Source organism: Aptenodytes forsteri, unplaced genomic scaffold (assembly GCF_000699145.1).
Source record: "Aptenodytes forsteri isolate BGI_AS27 unplaced genomic scaffold, ASM69914v1 Scaffold309, whole genome shotgun sequence".
In the NCBI taxonomy this organism is placed as follows: domain Eukaryota; kingdom Metazoa; phylum Chordata; class Aves; order Sphenisciformes; family Spheniscidae; genus Aptenodytes; species Aptenodytes forsteri.
The window spans coordinates 2,643,208-2,668,746 of NW_008795857.1; the positions used below are offsets into that span (position 1 = coordinate 2,643,208).

Sequence of the window (25,539 nt, forward strand, 5' to 3'; positions counted from 1 at the left end):
ATTCTGAGGGGTAGAGGTACACACACACTAACATTCTACCCCCACCTCTCACTCCTCTGACAGCAATTTCCAAAATGGTTGTTATTTCACTTCACTGTAAAAAAAAGTTCTGAAAGAGAAGCTATGAAAGGGAAAGTGATACCCTTTGCTGCATTAGCTTCCCCTACTACAATCCTAGAGTGAGAAGAAAGAAAGATGGACAAAGAATGGGAAAACACAGAATAAGAATTGAAGAATTGCTGTTATAAACAAGAAACCTTTATAGCTTCTTCAGGTCCCCTGCGAACTTCCAATCACAAGAAACATTACAACAGTACCATGCCAGCAGATAATTTTTTTTCAGTGCTTGTAGTCATAAACGAATACCTGATTTAGGAATTAGAAACAGGAATAGCATTTTTCAGAGGCATATGTAGAACTCCATGTAAGAACCTTACTGATATCAGCTACAACTTATCTAAAGCAAGTTAAAAAGTTAGCATATATTTTGAACCTATAGAGAGAATCAAACTAATCTTTATCTCTTGTCAATGTATTTTGTAACTTGTCTGAACGATGACTGCAGAAAAGTAGTGAATATAGAAAGATTATAAAAATCTTTATTAAGATATTAAACCACGGTACTCTCAGCACCTCAAGGATGTAATTTCTGTCACTTTTAATTAGCAGGATATCTAGCAACAAGTTGCTCAAATGGATGATGTGCCCACTTTGTCAAAGCTAAACTGAGGTCTTCTAGTAGAACCACAGTACTATATCAAAAGACATTATCTACACGTGGTGCTCTACCAAGGATTCCCCAGGTGGATTCTGAGAGAAGACACAAGATGTTAAGCATTCAGAAATAATTGTAATTGTCATTGGATCTCAGTTTTTTCCTCATCTGTCTTACAAGGTTTTTCACCCGAAGTGACAAAGCAGAAGAGATTACTTCTAGCTTTCAAAATATGTTACTCGTATAGATACTACAGTATCTACTTTCAATGTGCTTGAGCCAGGGACTTTTCTAGAAATCAGTATTGATCAAGGTATTTCTTACAATTTTGCTGCTTTACAAGCATCTTGAATTGGCCCAGACATCATTACATACAGGAAAAACATTTCAACAAGGAGATGAAAAGAGTGACATTATCTCAGCTGAGTTTAATAACATAAAATTTAAATCTCATATCAGGATAATTTCCTAACACACTGAAACAACTTTCAAGGCTAATCTTTTTAACCTTCTAAATCTTTTTGACATTAAGCGATGAAAGACTAAGGGCTAAAGGATGGATGTGTGAGATAGTAGCTAAATAATTCATAAAAAGCTTTTTGAGAAGGTTCCTTAGGATGCAGTAAACAGTGGAGCACGTTTGGAGTCAGGGATGACCAGTATTTTTGTTGTTTTGTGATACATCTTTTCCATGCAAATGAAACCATTTAGAATATTTTCTAACTGGCATGAGTATTGCCCATAAGCTGACAGACACAATTTTCTAAGCATCAATGTTATAAAGATGCTGCAGTAGAAGATGTACATGTACATGGTCATTTTGTTTTGAAGACCACGTAAGGAATTAGTGACAGTATCATGTGAGAGGCTAGGAAAATCTACACGTGAAATTTTCTTGACAGTGCTGAAGCTGCTTAGGTTACTTCTTTTAAGTTATTTTTGAAAATAGAAGAACTGGAGAAAGAATACAAAAAAAACCCCACCCTCAGAAATCTTCAAGGCTCTCAGACTTCATCCTCATCTCTGGCAGAACTAATGATAAGTTCTGATTTCTAGAACTGGCAACAGATCCATACAGGGAAATTTGCATAATGTGAAAATATTGAGGAACACTTACTCCTCTACGGTCCACTCTAATTCAGCAAACAGTTTCTGAATAAAATAAATATCTACACATTCTTATTCTATTCTTTTCTTCATGTGAAGTGTACCAATTGCATTGTTAATCATTGTCTAAATGCTACAACCTTTTACCTTTGTATGAAAAATCTTATGTAGAATTCTCTATTCTGTTAGATTGATATACAGTATCTTTTCCCATAAAGACCAAGTTTCCTAAGCTGTTCAGTTGCCTTTGTAGATTTACAAAAGCATGTCTAGATGCAAACCAGAGGAAACCGGAAATGTATTCTGAACCCATTAAGTACTAATCTAATGCCAAAAATTAGGTCATTTCAAACAGATACCCAAAATTAGAAGAACATTTCAATGATACTGTTCTGTATTTCAGATCCCTAGTTATAAAATGACCACAAGTAACAGCTACTTATTCTATAGCAGAAATCCGAAATAAATCAACTGTGAAGCGCACAGATTGTATAGCAAGAATTTCCATGACAAGTCCAGAAGTAAATTAATAACTGTGTTTAGAGCTACCTCTCTACACTAGTAAATCAGATGCTCTCTCTGGATAATTTCAGGTTCTACTTTCTATTACAAATGCTAAATTGGAAATGTTAAAGTTTAATATAATGCTGAGAGGAATGATTAAGCTGGCAGCTTCTTTGAGGCATTTTTGTAAGAGAATCATTGTGAATTGGTGATAGCTGGAGTGCTTGGAAATGGTCCTCATATGCCTCCAGTTTTGAACTGTGATCCAGCAGAACTGATTTTAAGTGATCACTGAATAAGTAGTCTAATATTAAGAACACAGATATTTGAGACCATACATGGAAATATATGTTTATCTCTATTTTGCTTACCAATTTGCATACGTTCAGCTTGTTCATTAATACTCTCTAACTTTTCAGTATAAACTTCTTTGTAGCCATTGATGAAAGAGAGATAGGATTTAGGTGTTACATAAGCTCTTCTTCGATACCTAAAACATAGTATATTGGCAACATCAACTTAGCACATATTTTTGATATGTACAGCCATTTGATTACTTCCAATGAAACAGAAGATTATATAAATCGTCTTTAATTCAGTCAAAATCAAATTTCTTCATAATGCAAACACTTATTTCCAATTACATTGTTTTCATCCATATAAGCAATGTTAAAAATTGTTGAATAGCGGGAATGAAGATAATGAACTTGCAACATAATAGTAATTACTTTTCATGGCATTTGCATATATTGATACAGAGGCTTTATTTTTGTATTAGCATTAAAAGACACTTATTGATTCATATAACACAAGTTCAAAAAACACTATCTGTAGCAACACTTTTAAGATTAATTATTGCATTTGTGTAAAATATTACCTTTGGAAATAATTCTCACAGCTTTCTGAAACTATATCATGAAAGAGACCCATGGTTTCCACTACTTGTGTTTTAACTGATGCAGAGCAGACCATATTAAATTCTGAAAGAAAATAACTGGCTACAGCTACAAGAGCTTCCTTGGGCCATCGACTGAACCAATCTATGGTGCACCCTGATATGAGACCAGGAAATTTCAAAGAACGTGCACGGAACTTCTCACCAACCTAGAGAGAGTAACACTGTTAATTTATGATATGATACTTAATTAGGTTGATCAAATTTCTTAATTCATATAAACAGCTAAATAGTCTATTTTTTTCTTGCTAATTTTCTGCTTAGAACACCCTGCACAGTTTTTTCTTTTATATAAGTATTTTGCTAAATTTCCAACATTCAATATTTTATGAAATTTGAAGAGAGTTCATGAAAAATATGTTTCTTAATATTTTAAAACTTCAATTAACTTAATTTAATTTCCATTAAATTCTTGTTTTCAAATAACAAGTAAGAATTTCACAAAGATACATTCATTGATTTGTATTAGGAAAGAATATGCCTAGAAGAAAAAAAAAAATTATTTTAACATGTAAGGAGTGATTCAGTTTTTAAGTGTTTTCTTTTTAAGTTCTGACAACTGTACCATACTTTTATTATCTCAGCAATTATAACCAGACTTCAGTAATCTTTTTATGCATCTTTAAATCTCCTTAAAAATATAAAGCTTGAATAATCGTGTCACACCTCATAGGACAGTTTGCTAATGGAAGTAAGGAAGACAGCTATGACGAAAAAACTTACTGGAGAAAAGCAGAGGACAACATGCAAGTTCTTCTTTGCCCGAGTTAAAAAATATTCATAAAGATTATCAAAGGTAGGAGGACACCGAGGCATCTCTTTTTTCATCACAGGTATTAATCCTTGGGTGATTTCATCCAATTCATCCCGAGCAAATAAATTAGAAATCTTTTTATAAAATTAAAATGGGTAAGAAAATAAATTGCATTAATATAATTATTATAGAGTTTACAAATATTTGTCTGTTTACATCTGTATCTCTCTCTCTGCATATATACAGTTTAGACAGATTAAAAACCAAATCTGTCCCTGCTTTAGACTTCATGTAACTCCATTAAAAACTAGGAAGCCTAACTCAGGAAGAGTACAGACCTGGACTGGACAGTGAATACTCATTTAATAAAGGCTACCGAAATACCCATCACAGCTCCTTACCTTTTCCTGGTTTACACTGAAATAAAGGAACTCCATACCAAGAGCACTCCTTATTTTAAAAATGGAGATATTTCAGAGTTAATCATTATTGATTCTACAATTTATTACCAAATAGAAATAAAATAGTAGGAACAAATTCTGCAGTTTCCTGTACATTAAAGTACATTGCCTGTCATGTTGAGACTCTCACCTCGCCTGAAGATAGCAGATTATTAATATATTCCAAAAAGGACTCCTCTTTTATTTCATTATCAGTGAAAATAAAAGTGATGCCTTGTCCTTCTACTCCAGCTGTTCTATACAACAATTTTAAATCATCTGACAGATTGCTTACATTATAGGATCTAGGAGGAATAAGAAACATTACCTGTTAATTCAAAACAACTCAGAATACTGCTATCTTCAGATTATAGTGTTTTATAAATGATAGTGCAAACATCCTTTGTAAACACACATATTTTGGCAGGAATAGCTAACACATGGTCCAGCTTTTTCAGCTCAAACTTAATCCAATGTTGTATACAAACCAGATAAGAATTTCTTGTTTTCCACATTTTTAAATGGTGATAAAATGAAAAAAAAAAAAAAAAAAAAAAAAGGCTGTTAAAAGCATAAGGTTATGACTGTGTAAAGAGAAAGCAATAGCATAAATTGGATTTATATATTTCTTGCATTTCTTACCTGGAAAAAGTGATCTGAAATATTTTATAGCCAGCAATAAAGGAGGCCAACCTTGAAAGACTTTGTTTTCCAGAACCACCAACTCCAACAAGTAAAGCATTTCCATATGCTGTCCGAATTATCCGGGAAATCTATATAGGAAAAAATGGAAGAAAAGCTCATTAATAAATTTAAATTAAAATGTTAATTAGCAAAATAAAAAAAAAATCTGTTATACTCTTCACTTTATTTACAATAAAGATTATTAAAAGGATACTTGCAGAAAATTTTTCCACTCAAAAGAACACTTGTACATTCTTTAGGAATTGTGTGTAGCTAATGAAAAAGCTGCACATAAGAATATAGGATGGTTACAATTAGTTACACATAGGATTTAAATACATGAAGGGAGACATTTTGAGCTCCATTTTATGTTGAAGGTATCATCCTGAATGTGTTTAAAAATGTCAATAAAAAAACTTTAGCTAGAAGAATAAACATACTACCTTCCTCATTTTAAGAGTCTGAAAGACTTGGACACATTTAAACTATCATTTAGTGTTATCTTGTATTTTATCTACCTTCAGTGTTTCCTTTGAGATAGTCTTCTTAACAAGTCTCCCAGATACAAAAGCTGGATTACAAATTTACTACGTTATTGCTTTTTTACACATCTCCTGTATATACATCACATCTTCCTTGGTTTTATTATATGTTAGTGCAATATTACTTTTAAGATGCTACAGTTTTTTTGCTCCTCATGTAAATTATGTACATAATGCAAAAGATTGGCATCTACATCAAGCCTTCGAATTCTATTCATTTTTCCCTTCAAAGAAATTTTGGGTTTATGCATAGTTCCCTCTGAGCCTATCCAGATAACTATATTAAAATAGAGGTCTAAACGTGAAATTATGAGGGTGACTGAATTTATTGTCACCATAGTGACAGCAGGGCTCCTTTCTACTACCTAACTGCATATGCCAGATATTCTGGTTAAAACTTGCCACTGGAAATGGAGTATCAGAGATTTTCAAGGTCTTCTCAAATTCACCTGGCATCACATGAACTGTATTTAAAAATAAAATTATTTTCTTCTGTTTAAATGCAAAGCAAACAAAATCATTTACTTCACTTGAGGTCAGCTAGAGAAGAACCAAACATCTCCTTCTGTTTTGGTTTCACCGTGGCTTCTATGTGTCTTTCAGTAAACAGATCACCAGGTTAAAGTAATTCCTGAGATAACTAACACAACTTCTTAAACGTGAGGCACAGCATTTCAAACAAATCTCATGCTTAGCCTTTTTTTTCTCCCTCATGAATTAGATTCTGATTTTGGATGAATTCTTTCCTTATATCTTCCTTTCTGAATAGGGGCTCAACTGATTGTAAACTGAGACTTTTCTCTACCCTACACACTGATTCTACTGCACTCATGATTTATATTTCTTTTCATGTTTCTCATCCAATCAGATTCTACCTCACGTTGTTTTGATCACTTGTCAGGTACAGATACCTTTGAAGTGTTCTCTGAATTCTTGATGATTAAAAATCATTCTATATACAAAATATAAATGTGCCTCTTTATGACCTCACCTTTCCTATCGAGGAAAACCTTCACACCTCTGAATACACAGAAGCTTAAACAAATATATAAAATAAGGTATTCATTACAAAACATGCAAACAGGTAAAATAACTGTAGCTCTTTCCTAGTTCTTGAAAATGACTAGGCGAAGATGGCAAGCAAGTTTGGGGATAAGAGTAGCTTCTCAGAATGTGCCCTCTAAGAATATCTTGCCCAAATCAGGAACACCGTTGCAACAGTTAAACTAATAAAAAAGTAACAAACCCCAAACCTTAATAAGATGTGTCATTGCATCCTTAAAAAACACCAAATCAAGAACTGATCCTCTCATACATTCATTGTATTGTCTCTGATACATTTGCAATTTTTCACAAAGAAATTCAAAGCTTGGAATCTGAAAAAAAAACAACAAACCAAACCATCAGTAACAATACTAGCGTGGCCCTTCAGAATTTAAAACTGCACTGACATTTTTACACAAACTTGAGTTCATGTATTGGCCACGTGTAATGAGATTATCTTGTTAATTCACTGTAGTGATTGTAGTTATGTTTAAGCAGAAATTTTCTGCTAACGGTGGGAAAAAAAGGAGCAAGGAGAATAGGAATGAATAAACTACATTTATATGGCATTATTAACTTTAACTTCACTAAAATGATTTATTGCATACTAACCAGAAAAATCTAGATATATCTTCACAAAAAATGTGGTAGGTATTCAACAAAATTTTCTGTATGGTGTGACTTCAGCAATATAACATACTTAATAATTAAAGGAAAACTTCAGTGCCTAGGTGTAAAATGAAATACCTCCTCATAAATTTTTGGTGGTTCAAACACAAAATCTTCTGGTTCATCACCAGTTGGTTCAGGGACCTCCCGTAAAAAATCTACAAAATATGGTTCAGCTTGGAGAACCTCTGTTAAGCCTGTATCAACGTATTCCTCAATTGCTTTAGTAATAGCTTTATCAAACCAGGCTGTATCTTCAGGAGTAATAAATCTAAAAATAATAAATTAGTAGAATTTAAAAAAAAAAAAAGATTTCTAGTTATATAGGGAGAAAAACAGATAATTAAATACTAAAAGAAACTTGTAATATTTCAAAGAAAAATATGTATTAGGCAATACATATTAGACAATAGTCACAGAAATGGATTCACAGAAATGAAATGCTTCCATACTCTGGAGTATAATAGTCAATCATAAAACATAACACACAGAAACAAATTGACTTTCCAACTTTCACCTAGAACTAGGCAATGACAGACCATTTAATTTCTCAGATGAAAAAGGATGAAAAATGTTGAATGATTTCCCAAATAACCATGGCCAAGTGACCCTTATCATCTTTCAACCTGTAGCAGAATAGCATAATTTATGTTATTGTAGTACTGCCTATGAAACTGCAATGAGATAAGGAATAGTGAAAGGCAGATAGTATATGTCACTACAACCTGACTCGATTCTCAATCCTTCTTACACCAAAATCCATAATTAACAGAGGGGGATATACACTGGGGTGGGGGAGGAGGAGTAATGCAGATTGAAAGAAAACAAAGTCTGCAAAGACAAATACTAGTGACTACATTTCATTGTTTAAACAACCGTATCTGCTTCCATTGGTAGGTTCAAGATGGTTTTAATACAGATCAAGATCTCTGACTACTGTGATTATCTGGGGCTGTGATTGTCTGAGAAGCAATCAAGAATGATACTCAGTAGTAACTGATGAACATAAAAGGCAAGAACCACCTCGACCCCAGAAAATGTGACAACTGTGAATGTGAAACTACAGAAAAAAAATAATTTTAATCTTTACTTCTTTTCCTTTTCAGTGATACAACTGAGAAGAAAATAGGACAAACATGAAAAAGCTGTACACAGTGCTCCAAGTTTTCAGGTAAGACAAAGAATACTAAAGAACTGTGGTATAGAGACAGCCTGGATATACATTATATACTTCATTATTGTTAGAGGTTCTTAGTGATGACATTATAATACTAATCACTATGGAATCTAAAAGCAGCATGGAAGAAAAGACTGCGTGACTACACTCTCTCTCTCCCCCTCTCTAATATATAACATATCTGTACAAATACATATATACCATGTATTTTAAAATTCCCCACAATAAATAAAAAAATAAAGAGCATTTCAGTAAATGTCAGTGATATTGCTCCTAACTTTAAAGCAGAAAATAATACACTCAAAGCTGTATGACACATTTGCATCAGTGGGTATGATCCTAACTTCAAATTCAAATTGACCTTTTCCCTCTTTTTATATCAGCAGCACTCTATTGCACATATAAATACATATACATCAATTTCAGGTAATTTGTGTGTTTGTATAATATACAGTAGTTCAGGCACTTAGAAATATCAGCAATGTTAGACTTTGTAGTGGATTTACACTGAGTAGGCTTTCTCAGGTTATAGAGAAATAACTATTAAAGTCAGCAGAAAACTCTGGCCTTCATTTTTATATTCTTGACAACTGATGGATAAGATTTCCTTTTAGATTTCCTGCATGCATTTTCTGAACTCAGCATAAGTATCTAGGGAGAGAGGAGAAAGTGAGCAGGATTTTCAAATTAGAGTTCCTCTGCAATACTGGAACTGGTCATAATAGCAATCTTACTTCCTTGGCTCTTAACTCAAGTTTGTTAATGCACCTTCCTGGGGAAAATGAGAAGGCATCTGCCAGCTGATTCAGAGCTCTCATGGAAGAAAATGAGGGATTCTAGAAGATACAGGTAGGTGTGGTAAACAAAACTGGTTGACAACGGACTATGTTTTGTTTGGAACTGTTTCTAACATTTAGTTGAAATGGAGGGCAGTTGTTTCATCCACCAGTTTTGGCGATGTGTAATTCACCTCTAAGTTTTATATATCTTGTTTTGTTTCTGTTTCAACTGAGTACATGCTAAAGTCCACATACCAATGTATACTTAAGAGGATTTCACTTTGTCCCTCTTATTGTTTGAAAACAGAGATGGAACTCCTTATAATTCTGTTATACCTTTGCTCTTTGCTTTATTTTGACAAGTTACTAGAATATTAGCAATTAAACCTGACTGTGCTTGAATACAATGCAATCATTTATACATCTTGCCTGCTACCATGTCAAACTGTTTATGCAGTCAGCATCTTAAAATAGAGAAATTCCATTTTAGACTTCTGCAACTATGTTGAATATTGAAAAAATTCTGGTCATGGCAGGTAACTCTTAAGCACTTACCAATTCAAGGCCTTTAGGTCTACTCAAAAGCAAAAGCAATATAATATGCCCTCTTGTGTCCATGGCAAAATATTTTTCATTCCTTTCACTTTGTGATAGCTTTATAAAGTAAATGCAGTGTAATAAAATACACATACATATTTTTAAGTGTCAACTTTTGACTTCAATGCTTTAAGTATAAAGCATTTTTTTTATAAAAATTATGAAGGCTCTTCCTCAGGACATCAGAATAAGAAATAATTATATTTGTGAAAATCCACAGTAGTGGTGGGTATATGTCAAGTTTTTACTGGCAGCTACAGTACTACGCCTAGAATTTCACAAGAAATTGAAACACTGTAAACACAAAAAATATTACTAGATCTTTAACACATACAGCTCGTAACTGTATCTGTTCTATGAATATTTTAAAGGAGATTTAGAGGAGATGGGCCATTTTTTAATCATAGGCATGTGATGCTTTTTTCTGTGAGGAGATCAAAGCAATTTTAAATTATTCTCTGTGTATAAATTTAGGTCACCGTACAATCCTATTTTTTACAAAGGAACTGGCTGAGTGTAGCCAAAGATAAGTGCAAAAAAATGTAGGTTAGAACATAGAATATTCGTATATTTTGGAGTTCTCCATCCAATTACTGGTCTAATCTATCAGTACATAGCATGACATTTATTGAGATAATACCCCAATGCAGACTGCACGTAAAATAAGACAAAATTTTTCATATTGGCCCAATAAGGTTTATCATATTAAGAAGTTTTACAGATGTATGAGCATAAATGAAGTAAATGGCTAAACCTATTAAATATAAAATGCTATAGTTATTATACCTGTCAGCAATTACTCTGGTACATTCATGTTTAAAAAGTGTTAGAAGGACAGTGCTGTTGTTGCATTCTTCTGCCTTTATGGTTAACATTCCTTGCCAAATTCTAGAAAGGTCTCGAAGGTTGAAGACATAGTGGAATTTAGATGGTGTAGGCAGCATCTTTGTCTAAAGAAAAATATTGTTAATATTCAAAATCAGTAATTTGAAGGAATCAAGCATAATATAAATTATAAATTTATAATTAATAACACATATAAAATACAAAAATAACAAAACTAATTTTCACGCATAATACTGTGGGCAAACTCTTTCTAAGAAGTCATCAAAAATCTCTCATTTGTTTGGAAGCAGGATCTAGCACTACATGTAAAACCCCAACTCTTATAACATGTAAGCATTTCATATGTTGTTCTGGGCTTCATACATTAAAAATTATAATTTATAAAGAATTTCACTCCCTGTTACTTAGCTATAGTGATTAAAACTTTGGGTAACATGAATAAAACTATAGGAATGAATAGACTGATATTTCCATTCATCTGTCTTGTATACTGAAATCTGATATTTTCCAGATTGTATCTCCAAAACTTTTTTAGCCCATCTTTCTCCTGTTTTTTTTTTGTTATAGATATGTTCTTAAGGAATATGTGCCTAAATTACACTAATAGGCACTCTGTTCAGACTGATTGTGATAAAACTTTCCCTGTAATTTGTACCTTTGTCCACTGCCACAATATTCTGCCTGTTGGGACCAATTTTTTCACCGTATCACATACTTCAGGGTTGAATTTTCTACATGAATGAAAGTATCCACAGCCAATAATACCTGAAAAGATAAAATGCAATAAACAATTAATCTCAAGTTGTAGGATATTATAAGGTAGGTTGTGAGCAAGAAATATAAGTAATTATTTAAAACATTAATTTGCTTTTAAATTACAGATGAAATAATTTTTTCTCTCTTGTCCATGGCTTTTCTGAACTGGTGTAGAAACAACTGGCAGTAACTGCTGGCTTTTAACAATATACTGTATTGACAAAGGTAACAGAATTGAGCATTTTAGCAACTGAGGGCATTTCAGACAGCACAGAGGTGGAATGGTAACCTACATAGTAATAGGAGTGCTCATATTCTTCCAGGAAGGAAATGCCGTTACTTTCTTACTAATTATTTTGCTTATCCAAAATGAGAAAGACAAGCATTTAAAGGTGTTAATTTCTCTTCCACGGCACTATTTTTGCTGTAATACAGCTTCAGTTGTTTCACGGGAAGTACTCTGAATTTGCATGACGAAAGTGAGAAAGAGAACTTACTTTTATACATTTTAAGTCAATTATGAAAAAAATTTGTACTAAACCAAGAGAAATAAGTACCAAAAATTTTGTCTATGGATGCATTGGATGGCAATGTACAATTGAATACACAAAACTGTCTTTTTAAACGCTGGGGAATATCATTACGGCCTCCTCCAGGATGTATCATTGCTGCTATTAATTGTACATCTACAATTGTAGTGAAGTCTCCAGGTTTATCCAAGCTGTACATTCCTTTCATTTCCATCATCTGACGAACGATTTCATTTGTGACCTGTAAGTTTATGTAACATGTACAAATTAGAAATTCAAACAAGAAAAAAAATATACCCTGATAATTTAATTTCTTCTTGTAATTCTACCACTAATCCCTAGAGAGAGGTTTTTCTTGAATCTAAACTCAGATTAAACTGTCTTCCTTAGTCATATGGGAGATCTTGGTTTACGTGATTTTAAACAGCAGGAAAATTCTTTCAGAGCTCTACTACCATATAATATCAACAAAATGTGTTTGTATTCCTTTTGACTAAATAAATTAAGGCAATGAACTGGAAAAAAATTTGATTTTTTGCCTCCTTTGAAGTAAAACAACTAATTCTTTCTTGAAACAGGAAGCTGTTTATTCTGAAAAGGTTATTCACTCCACATTCCACTCTACAGCAGCTGTATGGATCAGGAGACACCAGAGTTTGCCCCCATAGCAACTGCTCCAATGATACTCAGCAAGCCTTATCAGCTCACGTAGCCTAACAAAGCCACATGATATGTAGCAGGGCATTGATCACAAACCATCATCCCATTAAAAATATTTCAGCAATGTCTTGGGACCATAATGGAAGACCTAGTGGAGGTCCTTCAATAATGGAGATCCTTCCTATTATTGAACACTGCCTGGGCCTGTGAGGGCTTTTCCTCAAACACAATCACCTATGTTCTAGACTATGGTCAAGCAGCTCAGTGTTGTGGGTTATTGAATGCTAGTTTCAATTTGTAAAAAAAATTGAAGTTCTCTCAAGTGAGAGCAAATGATGCAAACCAAAGAACCGATGTACATTGGCATTTAGGTAGAAGGCCAGGTTCCACTTCAGAGACACTAAAAACACATGCTTGGCTTCCATTTTGACAAAAACAGCTTTCTAAAGCGAAGAGGAAGAACTATTCAGTCTACATAGACTCACTTATACCCATACTGCCACTTAAATACGTGCCCAAGTCCACTCTCATGACCAGACCTACTACCCACACTGTTAACAAACCAGCTCAATGCTATGAACAGCCTTAAACCAAACTGTGAGCCTCACAGGAGCCAGACAGCCTGAGCAGTCAAAAGTGCACAGAGGCCCCAGGTTTCTCATTTGTTATTTACTCTGAGCAAATAAGAAAAGTAATGGTAAGCATACTTGGTCTTTATGTTAAAATAGACATTCCGGAAGACCTAGCATCCTGGGCAGGAAATACTTCAGACCTACTATGGGAAGGAACTGTGAGACAATTTTGCCTGATTTTGGGTCTGTATAGGCATATGAATGTTACACACTCAAGTTGTAGATGGGTTCATCAAAAGCCAAAAATCTTTAATCCAGTTTGCAAGCCAATGTGTTACCCTTGACTTTGGACACCTTTATTACTTTCTTCAAGGTATCATGCTTCCATTTTGCAGAAAGTTTGTTTACTGGTGCTTTCAAATTAATGTCAGTCTTGAACTTAATAATATGGTACTTTAGTACAGTGATGCTTTTTATTTAGTCTTACAAAAATACGAGAAAGTGGAGATAATGTAAGATATGACACCATTGTCCTATATGTCTCATCAGTAAACCTAATTTTCTCTCTTTTTTCCTTCATCAATGTACCATAATCAGAAAGCATTTCCAATAATTAACAGTTAATTAAAATATTGAGGAAGTCCACTGATTCCCATGTACATAAAAATAAAGCACAACAATTTGAGAATGTCGTATTTGTTAAAAACCAGTTTACCTGATCTCCCCATTCATTGATAAATGGCATATTGATATCATCAATAAAAACAGTCATTTTTCTGCCTCCAGGAGGTCCATAAGTACTTCCAATGCGTTTGTCCACATAACTCTCTATTGTCCTCTAAAAATTAAGAAAAGTTCTTGTTTTGCATCTAAAGCAACAATATTTAAAATGTATTGTTAAGAAATGTGTTACTTACTGTTTTCTGCTACAGTACTTATCCAGTGATTTCCTCTTTTTGTTAGTAGTTTCATCTCTGATTCATCATTAAGGAACCCTATTCTCCTGTTTATCACATTCATTCCTATGCAATTCCCTGGCCTTAGGACTACGTCCTGCAACCCACCTCTGGCTACCAGAGAAGTTTTTAAAAAGTTTTCAAACTTGGAAATTATTATTTCATTATCAGCATTGAAGCCAATTATTATCATGAAGTCACCAAAGAGCAAACATATCTTCTGAGGTACTACAGGACTGTAGCAGAGACAAGACACAAAAAGATCCTTTCACAGACTCTCTGTACCAGAGACGAGGAAGTCTGGGTTTTGTCTTCAAGAAAGTTATGTTCTAGGGACCCATAATACACTAAGTAAAGCACACTGAGACAGAGATACTGACTGTTCAATTAAACTTGCATGCATGAAAGGATGCCTGCCTTATTCTGTCTCACAGTTTGATATAAACCATGGCCAGAGATCTTATGCATAACAGAAAAGCTCAGCAGATATTCTGTGAGTTTGAAATTTAAAAAAATAGATGTTTAAGCCATTGATTTTCATTATTTTCTTAATAACATTTACATTAGTGTGGGGATGGGAATCTCCTGAGTTAGATTTTAATGAGCAAACATTGTACCACCTGGCATGAGAAGGCACGTAAACAGAAGATAACAGAGGAAGCAATATGCTGCAGCTGAAAGGAGGAAAAGGAATGTGCTGCAGCTGGAAGGAGAAAACAAGATAAAGGCCATGAAGGCATTTTGCAATGAATGAAGGAGGAGCAAGAATGGGCTAGTCTGCTAGAGCATAGATGCGTGTGAACACAAGGCTATAACCTTTCTGCAAGCTGCAGGTAGCGTGTGTACACTTCTGCTTGCTATAAAAGATGCAATCTAAGAGCAATAAAGGTCTTTGGCTGATGCTTGCCAGAGTCCGTGCCTTAATCCCCACACATTAGCTTCTTAAAAAAGACACTTGATTTTGGGATGGAGTTTGTAAGACCTGCTCCATGAGCAGACTTTTCAATCGAGAAATATTCAAAGATGATTATTTTATCCTACTGGTGGATTATCACCATGAATTCATTGCTTTGAAGAGGTAATAAAGCCAATTCAACTTACAGGATCATATCCTAGCAAATTAGTAGTATTGAATCATAGCACAGTGGTATAAATCATCCTTTCAATCACTTGAAAAAACTATCAGTAGTATTTGTTTCTATTTATATGGATTTTTAGCAGTTATATTGGGAAAGAGAAATCTCTACAAAGTTGCGATGCTAGAGGACCTGAAAGATTAGATTTCTGATGCTGTAGTCACTCCAGAGCTGAGGAAGAATAAGAGGATAAGTTGAAATCTGCTTTTTATTTAGCAAAAATAAAAATTGTAGTTATAAACTAAAGAATCAGGAAAACACTGAAGAAGTATAACCAAAAATTTTCATTAATCTAAACTGAAAAGGAAAAGTCTTCAGCAAAAAATGGATTCTTAGAATTCCATAATGAAAAAGCACACAGCAATCATGAATATATGTATCTCTATGTGAGTGACTATATATTATTCTGATCTGCAAAAATTGTTTTTTATGGAATTTTCTGAAGTGTTTAAGTGACTTAGAGGAAAAAGATCCGTTAGACTTTATTTCTAATTCACTTCTTTTATCATCAGAAATAAATGCACTTTAAATACTTAGCAAGGAAATGATATGCAAGAATTGCTTAAAATCTGTATTTTTACCTGAAACATAAATGGTTCTGTGGCAGATGAAAAGTTTAAACATTTTGACAAATGCTCTTCCGGGTCATATTTCTTCACATATGCCTTAATCATGACTGTCTTTGCAGTCCCCTGTTCTCCTGTGAGCAAAACCGCCTGTAACAGATATTTAAATCACATATTTATATAAAAACTTATAATTAAATACAATTAACAGACCTATTTTAGAGAATGGGATACTTTCTGTGTCTACTTTTGAATGATGTATTATTCTGGTAGGTTTTTCCTGTGTCTCCATATGCCGCATCACGGTATGTATTTTTCATCCCACCCAGATTCTCCAAGACAAATTATTTACAGAGTCAAAAGAGAAAGGACAAAGTGAGAATGTACTAGAGGTTTTTCTTCCAGTTGCCTAACCTCTTCCACTTTCTAACACATTCACTGCAGCAGTCTCTTGTAGTGGATGACCCTAAGAAGGCTTTCTTTATCATGGAAAGTAGTATCTGACATCTAATTTGAATACAAAATTTCTACTATTTGCTTTTGCTATAGGCATCCTTTGTGCCACATGCTTGTATAAGGATAGTTCCTTCTTCCCAGCACTGTCCTTAAAGCAACAACACAGTATAGATTAGATTTAGTTATATCCCCTCTCAAGCATATTATTAAAAGAGATACTCTAACAGTCTGTAGAGACACGATGTAATGATAATTACAACTACGAATAACAGATACTGAACTGTGTACAGAAGTCTTAACTGACCCAGAAATATCTATGGCTTTGTGATAAATGTTAGTAAAGGTAGGAAACAATTAGATGGAAAAGACTGTTGCTTTCCACCTCTGGAAATGAAGTCCTTTTTGAAGCTCCTCTTATATTTCCGTATATTGTCTAAAATACCTGATCCAATCTTTTTCTCCAAGCTGAATGTGTGAGGAGATTCATAAAATTGATTTGCATGAGTACTGCTCATGGCCCTTCTTAGACAGGCCAGTGAAACTGGTAGGAGAGGAAACAATTTACCAGTGAAACTCTGAAATGTGTTTTACATTCCACTCACAAAAGGAACTGAGAACTACTACTTAATAGCAACAAAGGAAAATCATCTGTTTTCAAAGTCGGCAATTATTCTTCAACTTTCCTCAAGAGAACACCATCCTTCCTTTAAGGAACATTGGTTCCTATCCATGCCTTCTCTTCTCCTAAATTGGAATTTTAAGTCTGTTACCCAAGTTCTCCAGCCTGATTATGCTGACATAAACTGACTTCGCAAGGCCTTCTGGATCCTTAAAGAGTCCATGTGTCCTCTGACAGCAGTATGTTTTTCAGAATTGGAACCAAACTTGACCTGTGCTTTTTGTCCTGAATTTCATCGACTGCCTGTCATGGACATACTTGATTCTTTCTCTAAACATCCCTGGAGGAATATGAAACCAATGCATTTTTTTCAGAATACCTTTAACAAGAAGATGATTGCTCTTGCATAGGGCCTTTAAATCACGTAGTCAGGACATCAAGCTTTGACAAAGCAGATTTTGGCCAAGGATGTTCACAGAATGGTCAGGAAATCTTAGAATTTTTCCCAAAATTTGTTTCTCCTTACTGATTGTTTTATTATTGGAAACAAACTTCCTTTTGATGAGAATATAATTATTCTGTCTCCTTATCACTGCAGTATTTACAACAGCAGCATGTGATGCTTCTAATATGGCACTTTTGGCCCTTACAACTCATACTACCTTAATGTATGCCTCACTATATTTCTATTTCTCAAAGCCTTTTTACTCCTCTCCGATGGCTTATTCAAATTAAAGGTGCAGAAAATTCTTGTTTCAAGATATTTTGATAGCAAGTATTTTATTTCTGCTTTCTCTTAGTATTGTCTATTAAAATATATAAAATTATATAACTTATTTTCTGGTTAATCTGTACACTAAGTGTCATTTCCCTGGAAAAAAAAAAAACAATAAATGTGTCAAGAAAGAAGAAAGTCTTTCCTGGTTTCCTTCTTATCTTGGTAAAATCTGAATCTAAATCAGAAAGTTGCTGAACCAAAGGATTAATACTTCTTTCCTTTCTCTAAAACCTTTTATAATAGAAATGTCCTGGTTTACCTCATGAAAGTGAGCTAGATAAGAACCCTACTCTTTTTTCAGACATGTAAGAATACTCCACGTTTTTTTCTAGCTCAGATTTTCATCCTACGTATGTTTTTGACAGATGGTATTATCTTCATTATTATATCACTCCATGAAAAGAATTTAATCAGTTTGCAACAGGGAGTATGTATTTATTTATGATTGTGAGCACTGAAGTTGATAATGCAGAGTTGAAATGCTCAAGTACTCCTGACTGACTTGCTCCTGCTTTAAATTAACACTCTCCAACAGATAGCCACAATGATACCACATTCTTCACCCTGTTTTTGAACATCCAAGTGATCAATTAACCATGGTAACAGAGATGATAGTAATAAACTCGCAGAACCAACAAGTGAAGTCAGATCTGTAAAACACCGCTTTGGTTTCATCTAGTACATGTAATTCAGCTGGAGCTGGAAAGAAAGTTCATGCTGCTGTGATCTGATCCAGGGAAAGAGGGGGGCGGGGGGGAAGAAGATATTTCTCTATCACGGTTCAATACGTGATTAAATCAAACCTTACCAAATAAAAAATGCTTGAAAACAAAGCAAGCTGACTGCTTCCATGGAGGGGAATATTCTGCTCAACAGGGAAGCATAGACAAGTCCCATTGCACACTGAATGCTGTAACTTTTCAAGTGAGGAGAGGAATATTTAAACCGTACACCACAGAAACACTGAATTGTGGAAAATGCCAGGTTTCAGAGACTCTTTTTGGAAGATTTCAGTGTTTGTTATTTCTATAGCAATGATGGCCAAAAGAATGTACCTGGAAATATAATCAATATCTCCCAAGGCATTAATGTACAAAGAATAATAATTTGTTTCCAAATACAAAGATTTTGCATGTTTTCATAATTTGTGTTAGATACATCAAAGGCACAGCCACATTATGGCCTCTGGAACAGTTTCATCAAACCCAATCAACAGGTTTTCTGTCCAAATCCCAGAATTTTACAGAAAAAACAGGTTCCAGCACTGGCTCATGCACTTATGTTATTTCTAATACTGGCTCCAGCTACTAAGAAGGGAGTACATTTACTTACATTTCACAAGCTGACACAGATTTCCATAGGAAGTTGCTAGGGTTATTAAGAGCATTGTGCTACAGTAAAATATGTATTTTTCAGATCTTCCTCTGTTTGAAAATAGGCCTATATATGTTTTAATAACTATTGTTTAATGTGGCCTGAGCCAAAAGCCATGATACCAGGTTGGTCCTATGGGTTAAAGCTGCATGAGGAGTGTCCTCTCCTTTTCTATAGCTGTGACTACTGCTATTCACTACAGCTTTCCTAATGAGAGGAAAAAAAAAAAGAGTAAAGGCTAGGAATTTCAGGTTTTTAGTGAACTGCCTTGTGAAATTTATTTTACTTGTTTCCCTATTCAAGAAAGCACAAATCATAAAATTTAATATGGTGTAAAATTAAAAACAAGGTTTTTGGTCTTTCTCTGAGAAAAATGATAGGTTGTTGGAGTTAAACTTTTATGACAAAAATTATTTTATAAAAAGGATATTTTAAACATTTTGCCCATGCACAGAAATAAGTATAGAGGATTCATGTTAAGAAAATAAAAATAGAGCAATATGCAAATAATGATGCACCTGGCAAGCAGTGACTAGAGACAGAGAATATGAAGAATGATTGCATCTCCCAGTTACGTTATAAGTAGGTTTCTATTTATTTCATATAGTAGGCATATACTTAAATAAGTAATCCTGTACTTACTTTCTGTTGTTTTGCAATTGTGTTTATCAAAAACTGAGTTCTGGCATTGTCAACATTTGGAACCAGAATAGATGCGTAGTCTGGGACATTATCTGTTGGATAAACATACTCCTGAACTCTTTTATTCCAGTGCTCCCAGTCACCTGTAATGACAAAAAAAGAGGAACACATCTCACAATATTTTGATCACGTTCAACACTTTGTTAGTGAAAAAAAAAAAATCCTAGATGTATGAGTGAAGTACTACAAAGTATAAAAAGGGATAAACTTTCTCAAATCTAGCTAAAATGCATCTAACAAAAGACATACTTAGTCATGACCTCTAATTAGTCTACAATTCTACTAAATACAAACATATTTCTTAAATTTGTATATAGCTATCTAAATAAAAAACCCAAAAGAACGTTTACCTAGAAACTCATTCTCACACTGCTGGTGAAAAATTATAGAACATGAGAATATGGATTGTGTATGTGTACACTAAATCAACATTGCTGGCAAAAAAAAATCTGAATTTGGATACAAGAGAAATAAATGTATTCATGTAAGAATATACTCTAAAAGAACTGTAAGTTCTTTGTGAAATTGGTAGTGTATGTGTTATTTAAAATATAAATTTCTTGAGGAAAATATCACACTATTCAAAATATCAATATTCATAATATTCAAAATATCACACTATTCTTACCGTTTATAAACTGTAAGATTTATTACTGATTATCAGACATGGATAAATAATTATTATTAAGTGGAATTAAAATCAGATTATATTTTTTAATATATAAAAAATACTAGCTGTGAGGAAATTAAATATAAAATTAATATTAATTTACACTAAACCAGCCTAAGCATAAATTAACTAAAAACTGTAGGTTGGTTAAGCTTATAGAAAAAAAATCTGTAAGATTTTTTTTAATGAAATTAAAAACAAAAGAAATAAGAAAACGTTACCAATGAGCGCTCTATCCCTTGTTTCTGACTTCTCACCTCCACAGAGGCACTGAATACAGAAGCTGTGTTACTACTATACTGTCATCAAAAATCTCTGCTCATATGACTGTATAATAAGGACTAAAGGAGTAATTTTAAATTTCAAAGAAGCTATACTCAGTTTTAAAATGCCAGTATAAAAAAGAAAGTGCTTTTTCTTACCGTAATCAGTAACATAAAACTCATACATCGTTTGACTGGTGCCAGCGGAGATTTCTGGTAAGTCTAATTTGTTATCATGAGCTCTAATGAAGGCTTCAAGTTTATCTCTACTGTCCAGCTCCAGAAGGGCACCTAAACTCCACATCATTGCAAAGCAGAACAATTTATGCACATGAAATATAGTTGATAAACCACCTTCTTCCTTCGACGGAATCAAACCCTCCAGAAGACTAATAGACTGAAAATATTTTAAAATATTATGCATTAATATTACATAGTCACTTTTTATTTTTATACATATATGCACATGCATTATTTATATGTATTCAAACTTTAAATCATAATTTGAAAACCAATACAGGTTACCAAAGAATAACATAAAATTCAGAACTACAAACCCCAGAAAACAGGTTAGATATCTATATAAAACTGGGTAAAATTTTCAAAATTACTTAAGTAATTTGATCATCAACTATCCTTTTAAAGTATGCCTATATAATAAATGTCATTTAAGAGCTGGGGCAACAGAACTGCTTTTTAAGGGATTTTATAATCTCTGGTGGGATATTCAGAACTCCAAAAGTAGGTGGGGCCTAGCCATTTCTTTCCATCTTTAAGCATGGAAGAATTTTCAGTATGTGTCTAATGTATTTATCTTAATTATGGTCAATTAATGCATCTATCACATTAACTTCTATTTTGTGTTTAAAAAAAGAGATTAAAATATCCTAGTTTATGATTGCTTCACTCTTCTAAGGAACTAGATTCCAGATTCCAGAAATCTAGTAACTTGCTACCTACAATTCTGTGATGTTGCTCATGAAGCCAGATGTTTGACTGGCTTAGATAACATCACTCATATTCCCTTTCTATATAAGGCAGTGTCAAGCACATTGTTTCAAAATATGTCTTTTTAACAGTGAAGCAGATTTTCAATCAACTCTTGGAATTAGTATTCTTTACGCTGTCTTGGATCTCATACTTGAAGTGGGAAGTAATGCAGTGCTATATAGTTTTAATGCAGCCTAAAGAACCTAAATAGTTAGAATGCTTTTGATTACTTTATCATTTAGTTTAAAAAATGATTAATCAGTATTAATTACACTTCATAATGTTAAAATAATGTCAGTTCTTTTCTTTGGAAGACAATCGATTTATCTAATTATTTCCAGGACTGGCTGTGTCCCACTTTATCTGAACAAAATCTTTTTGTTCCCTCAAATACAAGCTTGAGTACATAATTTCTCATGATGCTCTGTGTCTTAGCAATATTCTGTAACAAGTTTTTGGAGAAAGAAAACAGGAAAAAATAAACTGACTTATAAAAACACACAAATGGTTGCAACAAATCAGTTGAAAACTTCAGCTTGCCCAGCATCTCATCTGCAATAGTGGCCAAAAGTGGACACTTAGAGAAGAGTAAAAACAAAGAAAAAATTCTCTTGGCTTGTGGTGCTACTGGAGGGTAGGGGGTGGTACTTTCTGCTGGTACTCTCTTCAGCTTGGGGCTTTCTGAACCAAATACACTTTTTCTGGGTTTAGTAATCCTCTATGGATTTTTCTGCCCTGAAAATATCAAGACTGGTAAACTTTTATCACCTATAACACCCTTTGGCAAGATATTCTGTAGGTCTGCTATTCATGGCATTGAACAGTTTGTTTTTTCCCTGTGTGAACCCCTTCGTGCTTATCTTCACTGAATTTCATTTGCCATTTTATTACCTATTTATTCAGTCTCATAAAGTCTGTCTACAGTTCTTCATGGTTAGCTGTTTTGTCCTTACTACCCTGAATAATTTAGTATCATCAGTAAACTTCTTCACCTAAAACTTTTCCAAATTGTTTATGAAGATTTTGAGCAGCATTGGTCCCGGCAAAGGTACCTCAGGATCAGTGGTAAGCTCTGTCCTTCCTAAGAACTGATACTCCAATCACACATTTCCTATCTTCTAATCAGTTATTTATCTAGAAATGAACCTCCTATCTTCTGCTATGACTGCTTAGCTTCCATGTAAATCCCTGGTAAAGAACTTTGTCCAACAGCTTTGTTCCTTCATGGAGACCGTATCAATCAGACCTCCTTTAGCTACAAGTTTATTGACTTTTCCAAAAGGCTTGAAAGGCAGGCTAACCCTAGTCAAAAACTGTGTTGAATCTCCTAAAATAAATTATATTTGTCCACCTAATGAGATGGGCCAGAGGATGGTAAACAGCTAAAAGAAAAACATATAAGTAAAAACAGCAGGAAAAAAATCATCCAGGAGCAATACTAGAATATATACAGTTAGAAAGTCAGTGGAAATTACAAGGAAGAAAGCAAAGGTGAGACCACTTTTTGTGTAAAACCATTATGAAGCTGTTGTAGATGAAAAAACAGCTTAAATTGTGAATGCTAACAAATGGCAGATAATATCGTACATGTGCATGTGTGGGTGAACATCCAAAACTGAACTTTAGAACTGAAGTACAAGTCTGCTATCTGCTAGATGCAACTGGTTTGAGATGGTTGTAAATTTTGAAAACACCTGACCTAAACAAAAGTGGCACGTCCTGAATCCCACAATTAATAAAGAGATGTAAGACAGAACCATCAGTCAGGAGGCTGATAAGGTACAGTGCTTCTGCACATAGACCATTTATGGCAAAACAGGGATCTCCAAGGTTCTGGAAAGGAGAGGTGGTGAGGAAAAGAAGGGTCCCCAAAAGAAGGTGCCCAGAAAGAAGGAGGTGAAGATCCTGGTTGGAGGAAAGATCCTGGAAATGGGGGAAGATCCTGGAGATCAGAGAGATGCACGAGGACAAACGCTGGATGATGCCAAGAAAACTTGTCAAGTAATGCCCACTCCTGGTAGCTGCAAGCGGCTGCACAGCACAGAAACCAACATGACCAACTTTTTGCCCTACCTTCCCACACCAAGAATGAAATCCTTGCTGGGAAGAGAAATCAAGACTAAGTGAATGTAACACTGCAGGGGAGAAGCAAGTGAGGAAGTGAATCTGTGAAATTATGAAGTAGGGTAAAAGCTCTGATCTCACTGGTTCTTAAGTAAACCCCAGCATGGAGATCCACTAAGGGTTATTTACTCTGTTGCACCTGTGACAGAAACTTACTAGAGATTTTCATTCACAGGAAGAAACATTCAATACAGGTTAAATCAGAGAAATGTTTCCCTGACCAAGCAGTATGAGTAGAACACTGACTTGCTCACACTTCCTAACAAGCCCTAATCAAACTTCTAGTCCCAGGAAAAGTCTTCCATGAAGACAACATCAATTCAGTCAGAGGTTTCACAGATAACAAATGTAGAAGAAAAAAATATTCTCTCTCTCTAAAAATTTTGTGCATAGCACGTCCATCTTGTTTGTCATCATAAATTGGCAAGTTACATAGTTTCTGCTGTGGACTTCAATTCTATAGATATCCTAATTCCATTTGATACTGCACAGTTAATCTTCGCAGCATTTACTGTGGCTATTAATTTGCAGCAAAATACTTCAAACTGTTGAAAATCTGAAGCTAAATCCCTAATGAACAGTAAAGAGATACTGGGTGCAAATTGACTAGTTTACTATTAAATTGAAGTGTTATCCAAAATACTATCTTGCCTACCCTCTTACTCAAAGGCACTACTGAATTTGTTATGAGAGTGTCAATATAAAACTGGGATTACATGGACAAATGGAAAGTCTGGAGACTTAGAATCTGCAAATGACAACAGACTCATAAACAAATCAGCTGAAGACATATAGTATAGGACTGACAGTCTTGCAAAATCTGCCAAACACATAATTTTATTATTAATAAATCACTGATAAAGTTTGGAATCCACTCAAGGTAGAATTCCAGTTGATAAGAAGGGACAGGCAAAAATTACTACATTGACCTTGGAAGAGCTGACTGACAGAATCACAGCTATTACATCTGGAGACAAAAAGATAATTAGAATTATTCTTCATTCTCTCTGCTGACACTACCAGTAGGGTTAGACTGACCCTTACCACAATTTGTTTGGTATTAAAAGAACTGGAGTGAGACCACTAGCTTACTAAACATATGCTTCTGAAAACTTACTGAAGCCTGCAAATCCCAGTCAACAGAAGACTAGCCTACATATGAAGCGATAAAGAGAAGTAGAGTTTTCTTCTGCACATCTCTAACAGTTCCTCTTATATTGCCTAAGAAACAAATATTGAGTTTGAGGTTTTCTTTGTTAGGAAATAATCTTTTCAAATTACATTTTATTGCTATCAAATGTTCTCTTCGCTATTTCTGCACGCTTACTATAGTCAGTCAATTCACACAGACTTAGCACAGTATCTGTTTTACCTGCATAATGTAGTTACATTCCAGAAGCTCCATTTTTGGATTAAGGTTTAGCTTCATATATGTATATGCTGGTTCAAAGATTCTATCATACAAACTTTGTAAAACTTCAGCTTCTTGAGAAGAACGTTTTTTCAGCCATGCCTGAAAAACATCCACAATATTTTTCTGTATAAAATGTATAATAAGGTAAAGTTAGGAGTAG

The 25,539-nt window shown here is 34.1% G+C and overlaps 1 protein-coding gene across 1 annotated transcript in view; it reads right to left on the reverse strand.

Moving 5' to 3' along the window:
• The window catches only part of DNAH8 (dynein axonemal heavy chain 8), a 148,548-nt gene that overhangs the window by 48,225 nt on the left and 74,784 nt on the right, over positions 1 to 25,539 (reverse strand). The window contains 15 exon segments of the mRNA XM_009283806.1: positions 2,698 to 2,816; positions 3,204 to 3,430; positions 4,005 to 4,169; positions 4,627 to 4,780; positions 5,118 to 5,248; positions 6,955 to 7,077; positions 7,493 to 7,685; positions 10,754 to 10,917; positions 11,469 to 11,578; positions 12,127 to 12,340; positions 14,047 to 14,169; positions 16,005 to 16,139; positions 19,859 to 20,001; positions 21,011 to 21,248; positions 25,338 to 25,478. Coding sequence (XP_009282081.1) covers positions 2,698 to 2,816; positions 3,204 to 3,430; positions 4,005 to 4,169; positions 4,627 to 4,780; positions 5,118 to 5,248; positions 6,955 to 7,077; positions 7,493 to 7,685; positions 10,754 to 10,917; positions 11,469 to 11,578; positions 12,127 to 12,340; positions 14,047 to 14,169; positions 16,005 to 16,139; positions 19,859 to 20,001; positions 21,011 to 21,248; positions 25,338 to 25,478 — 2,380 coding nt within the window.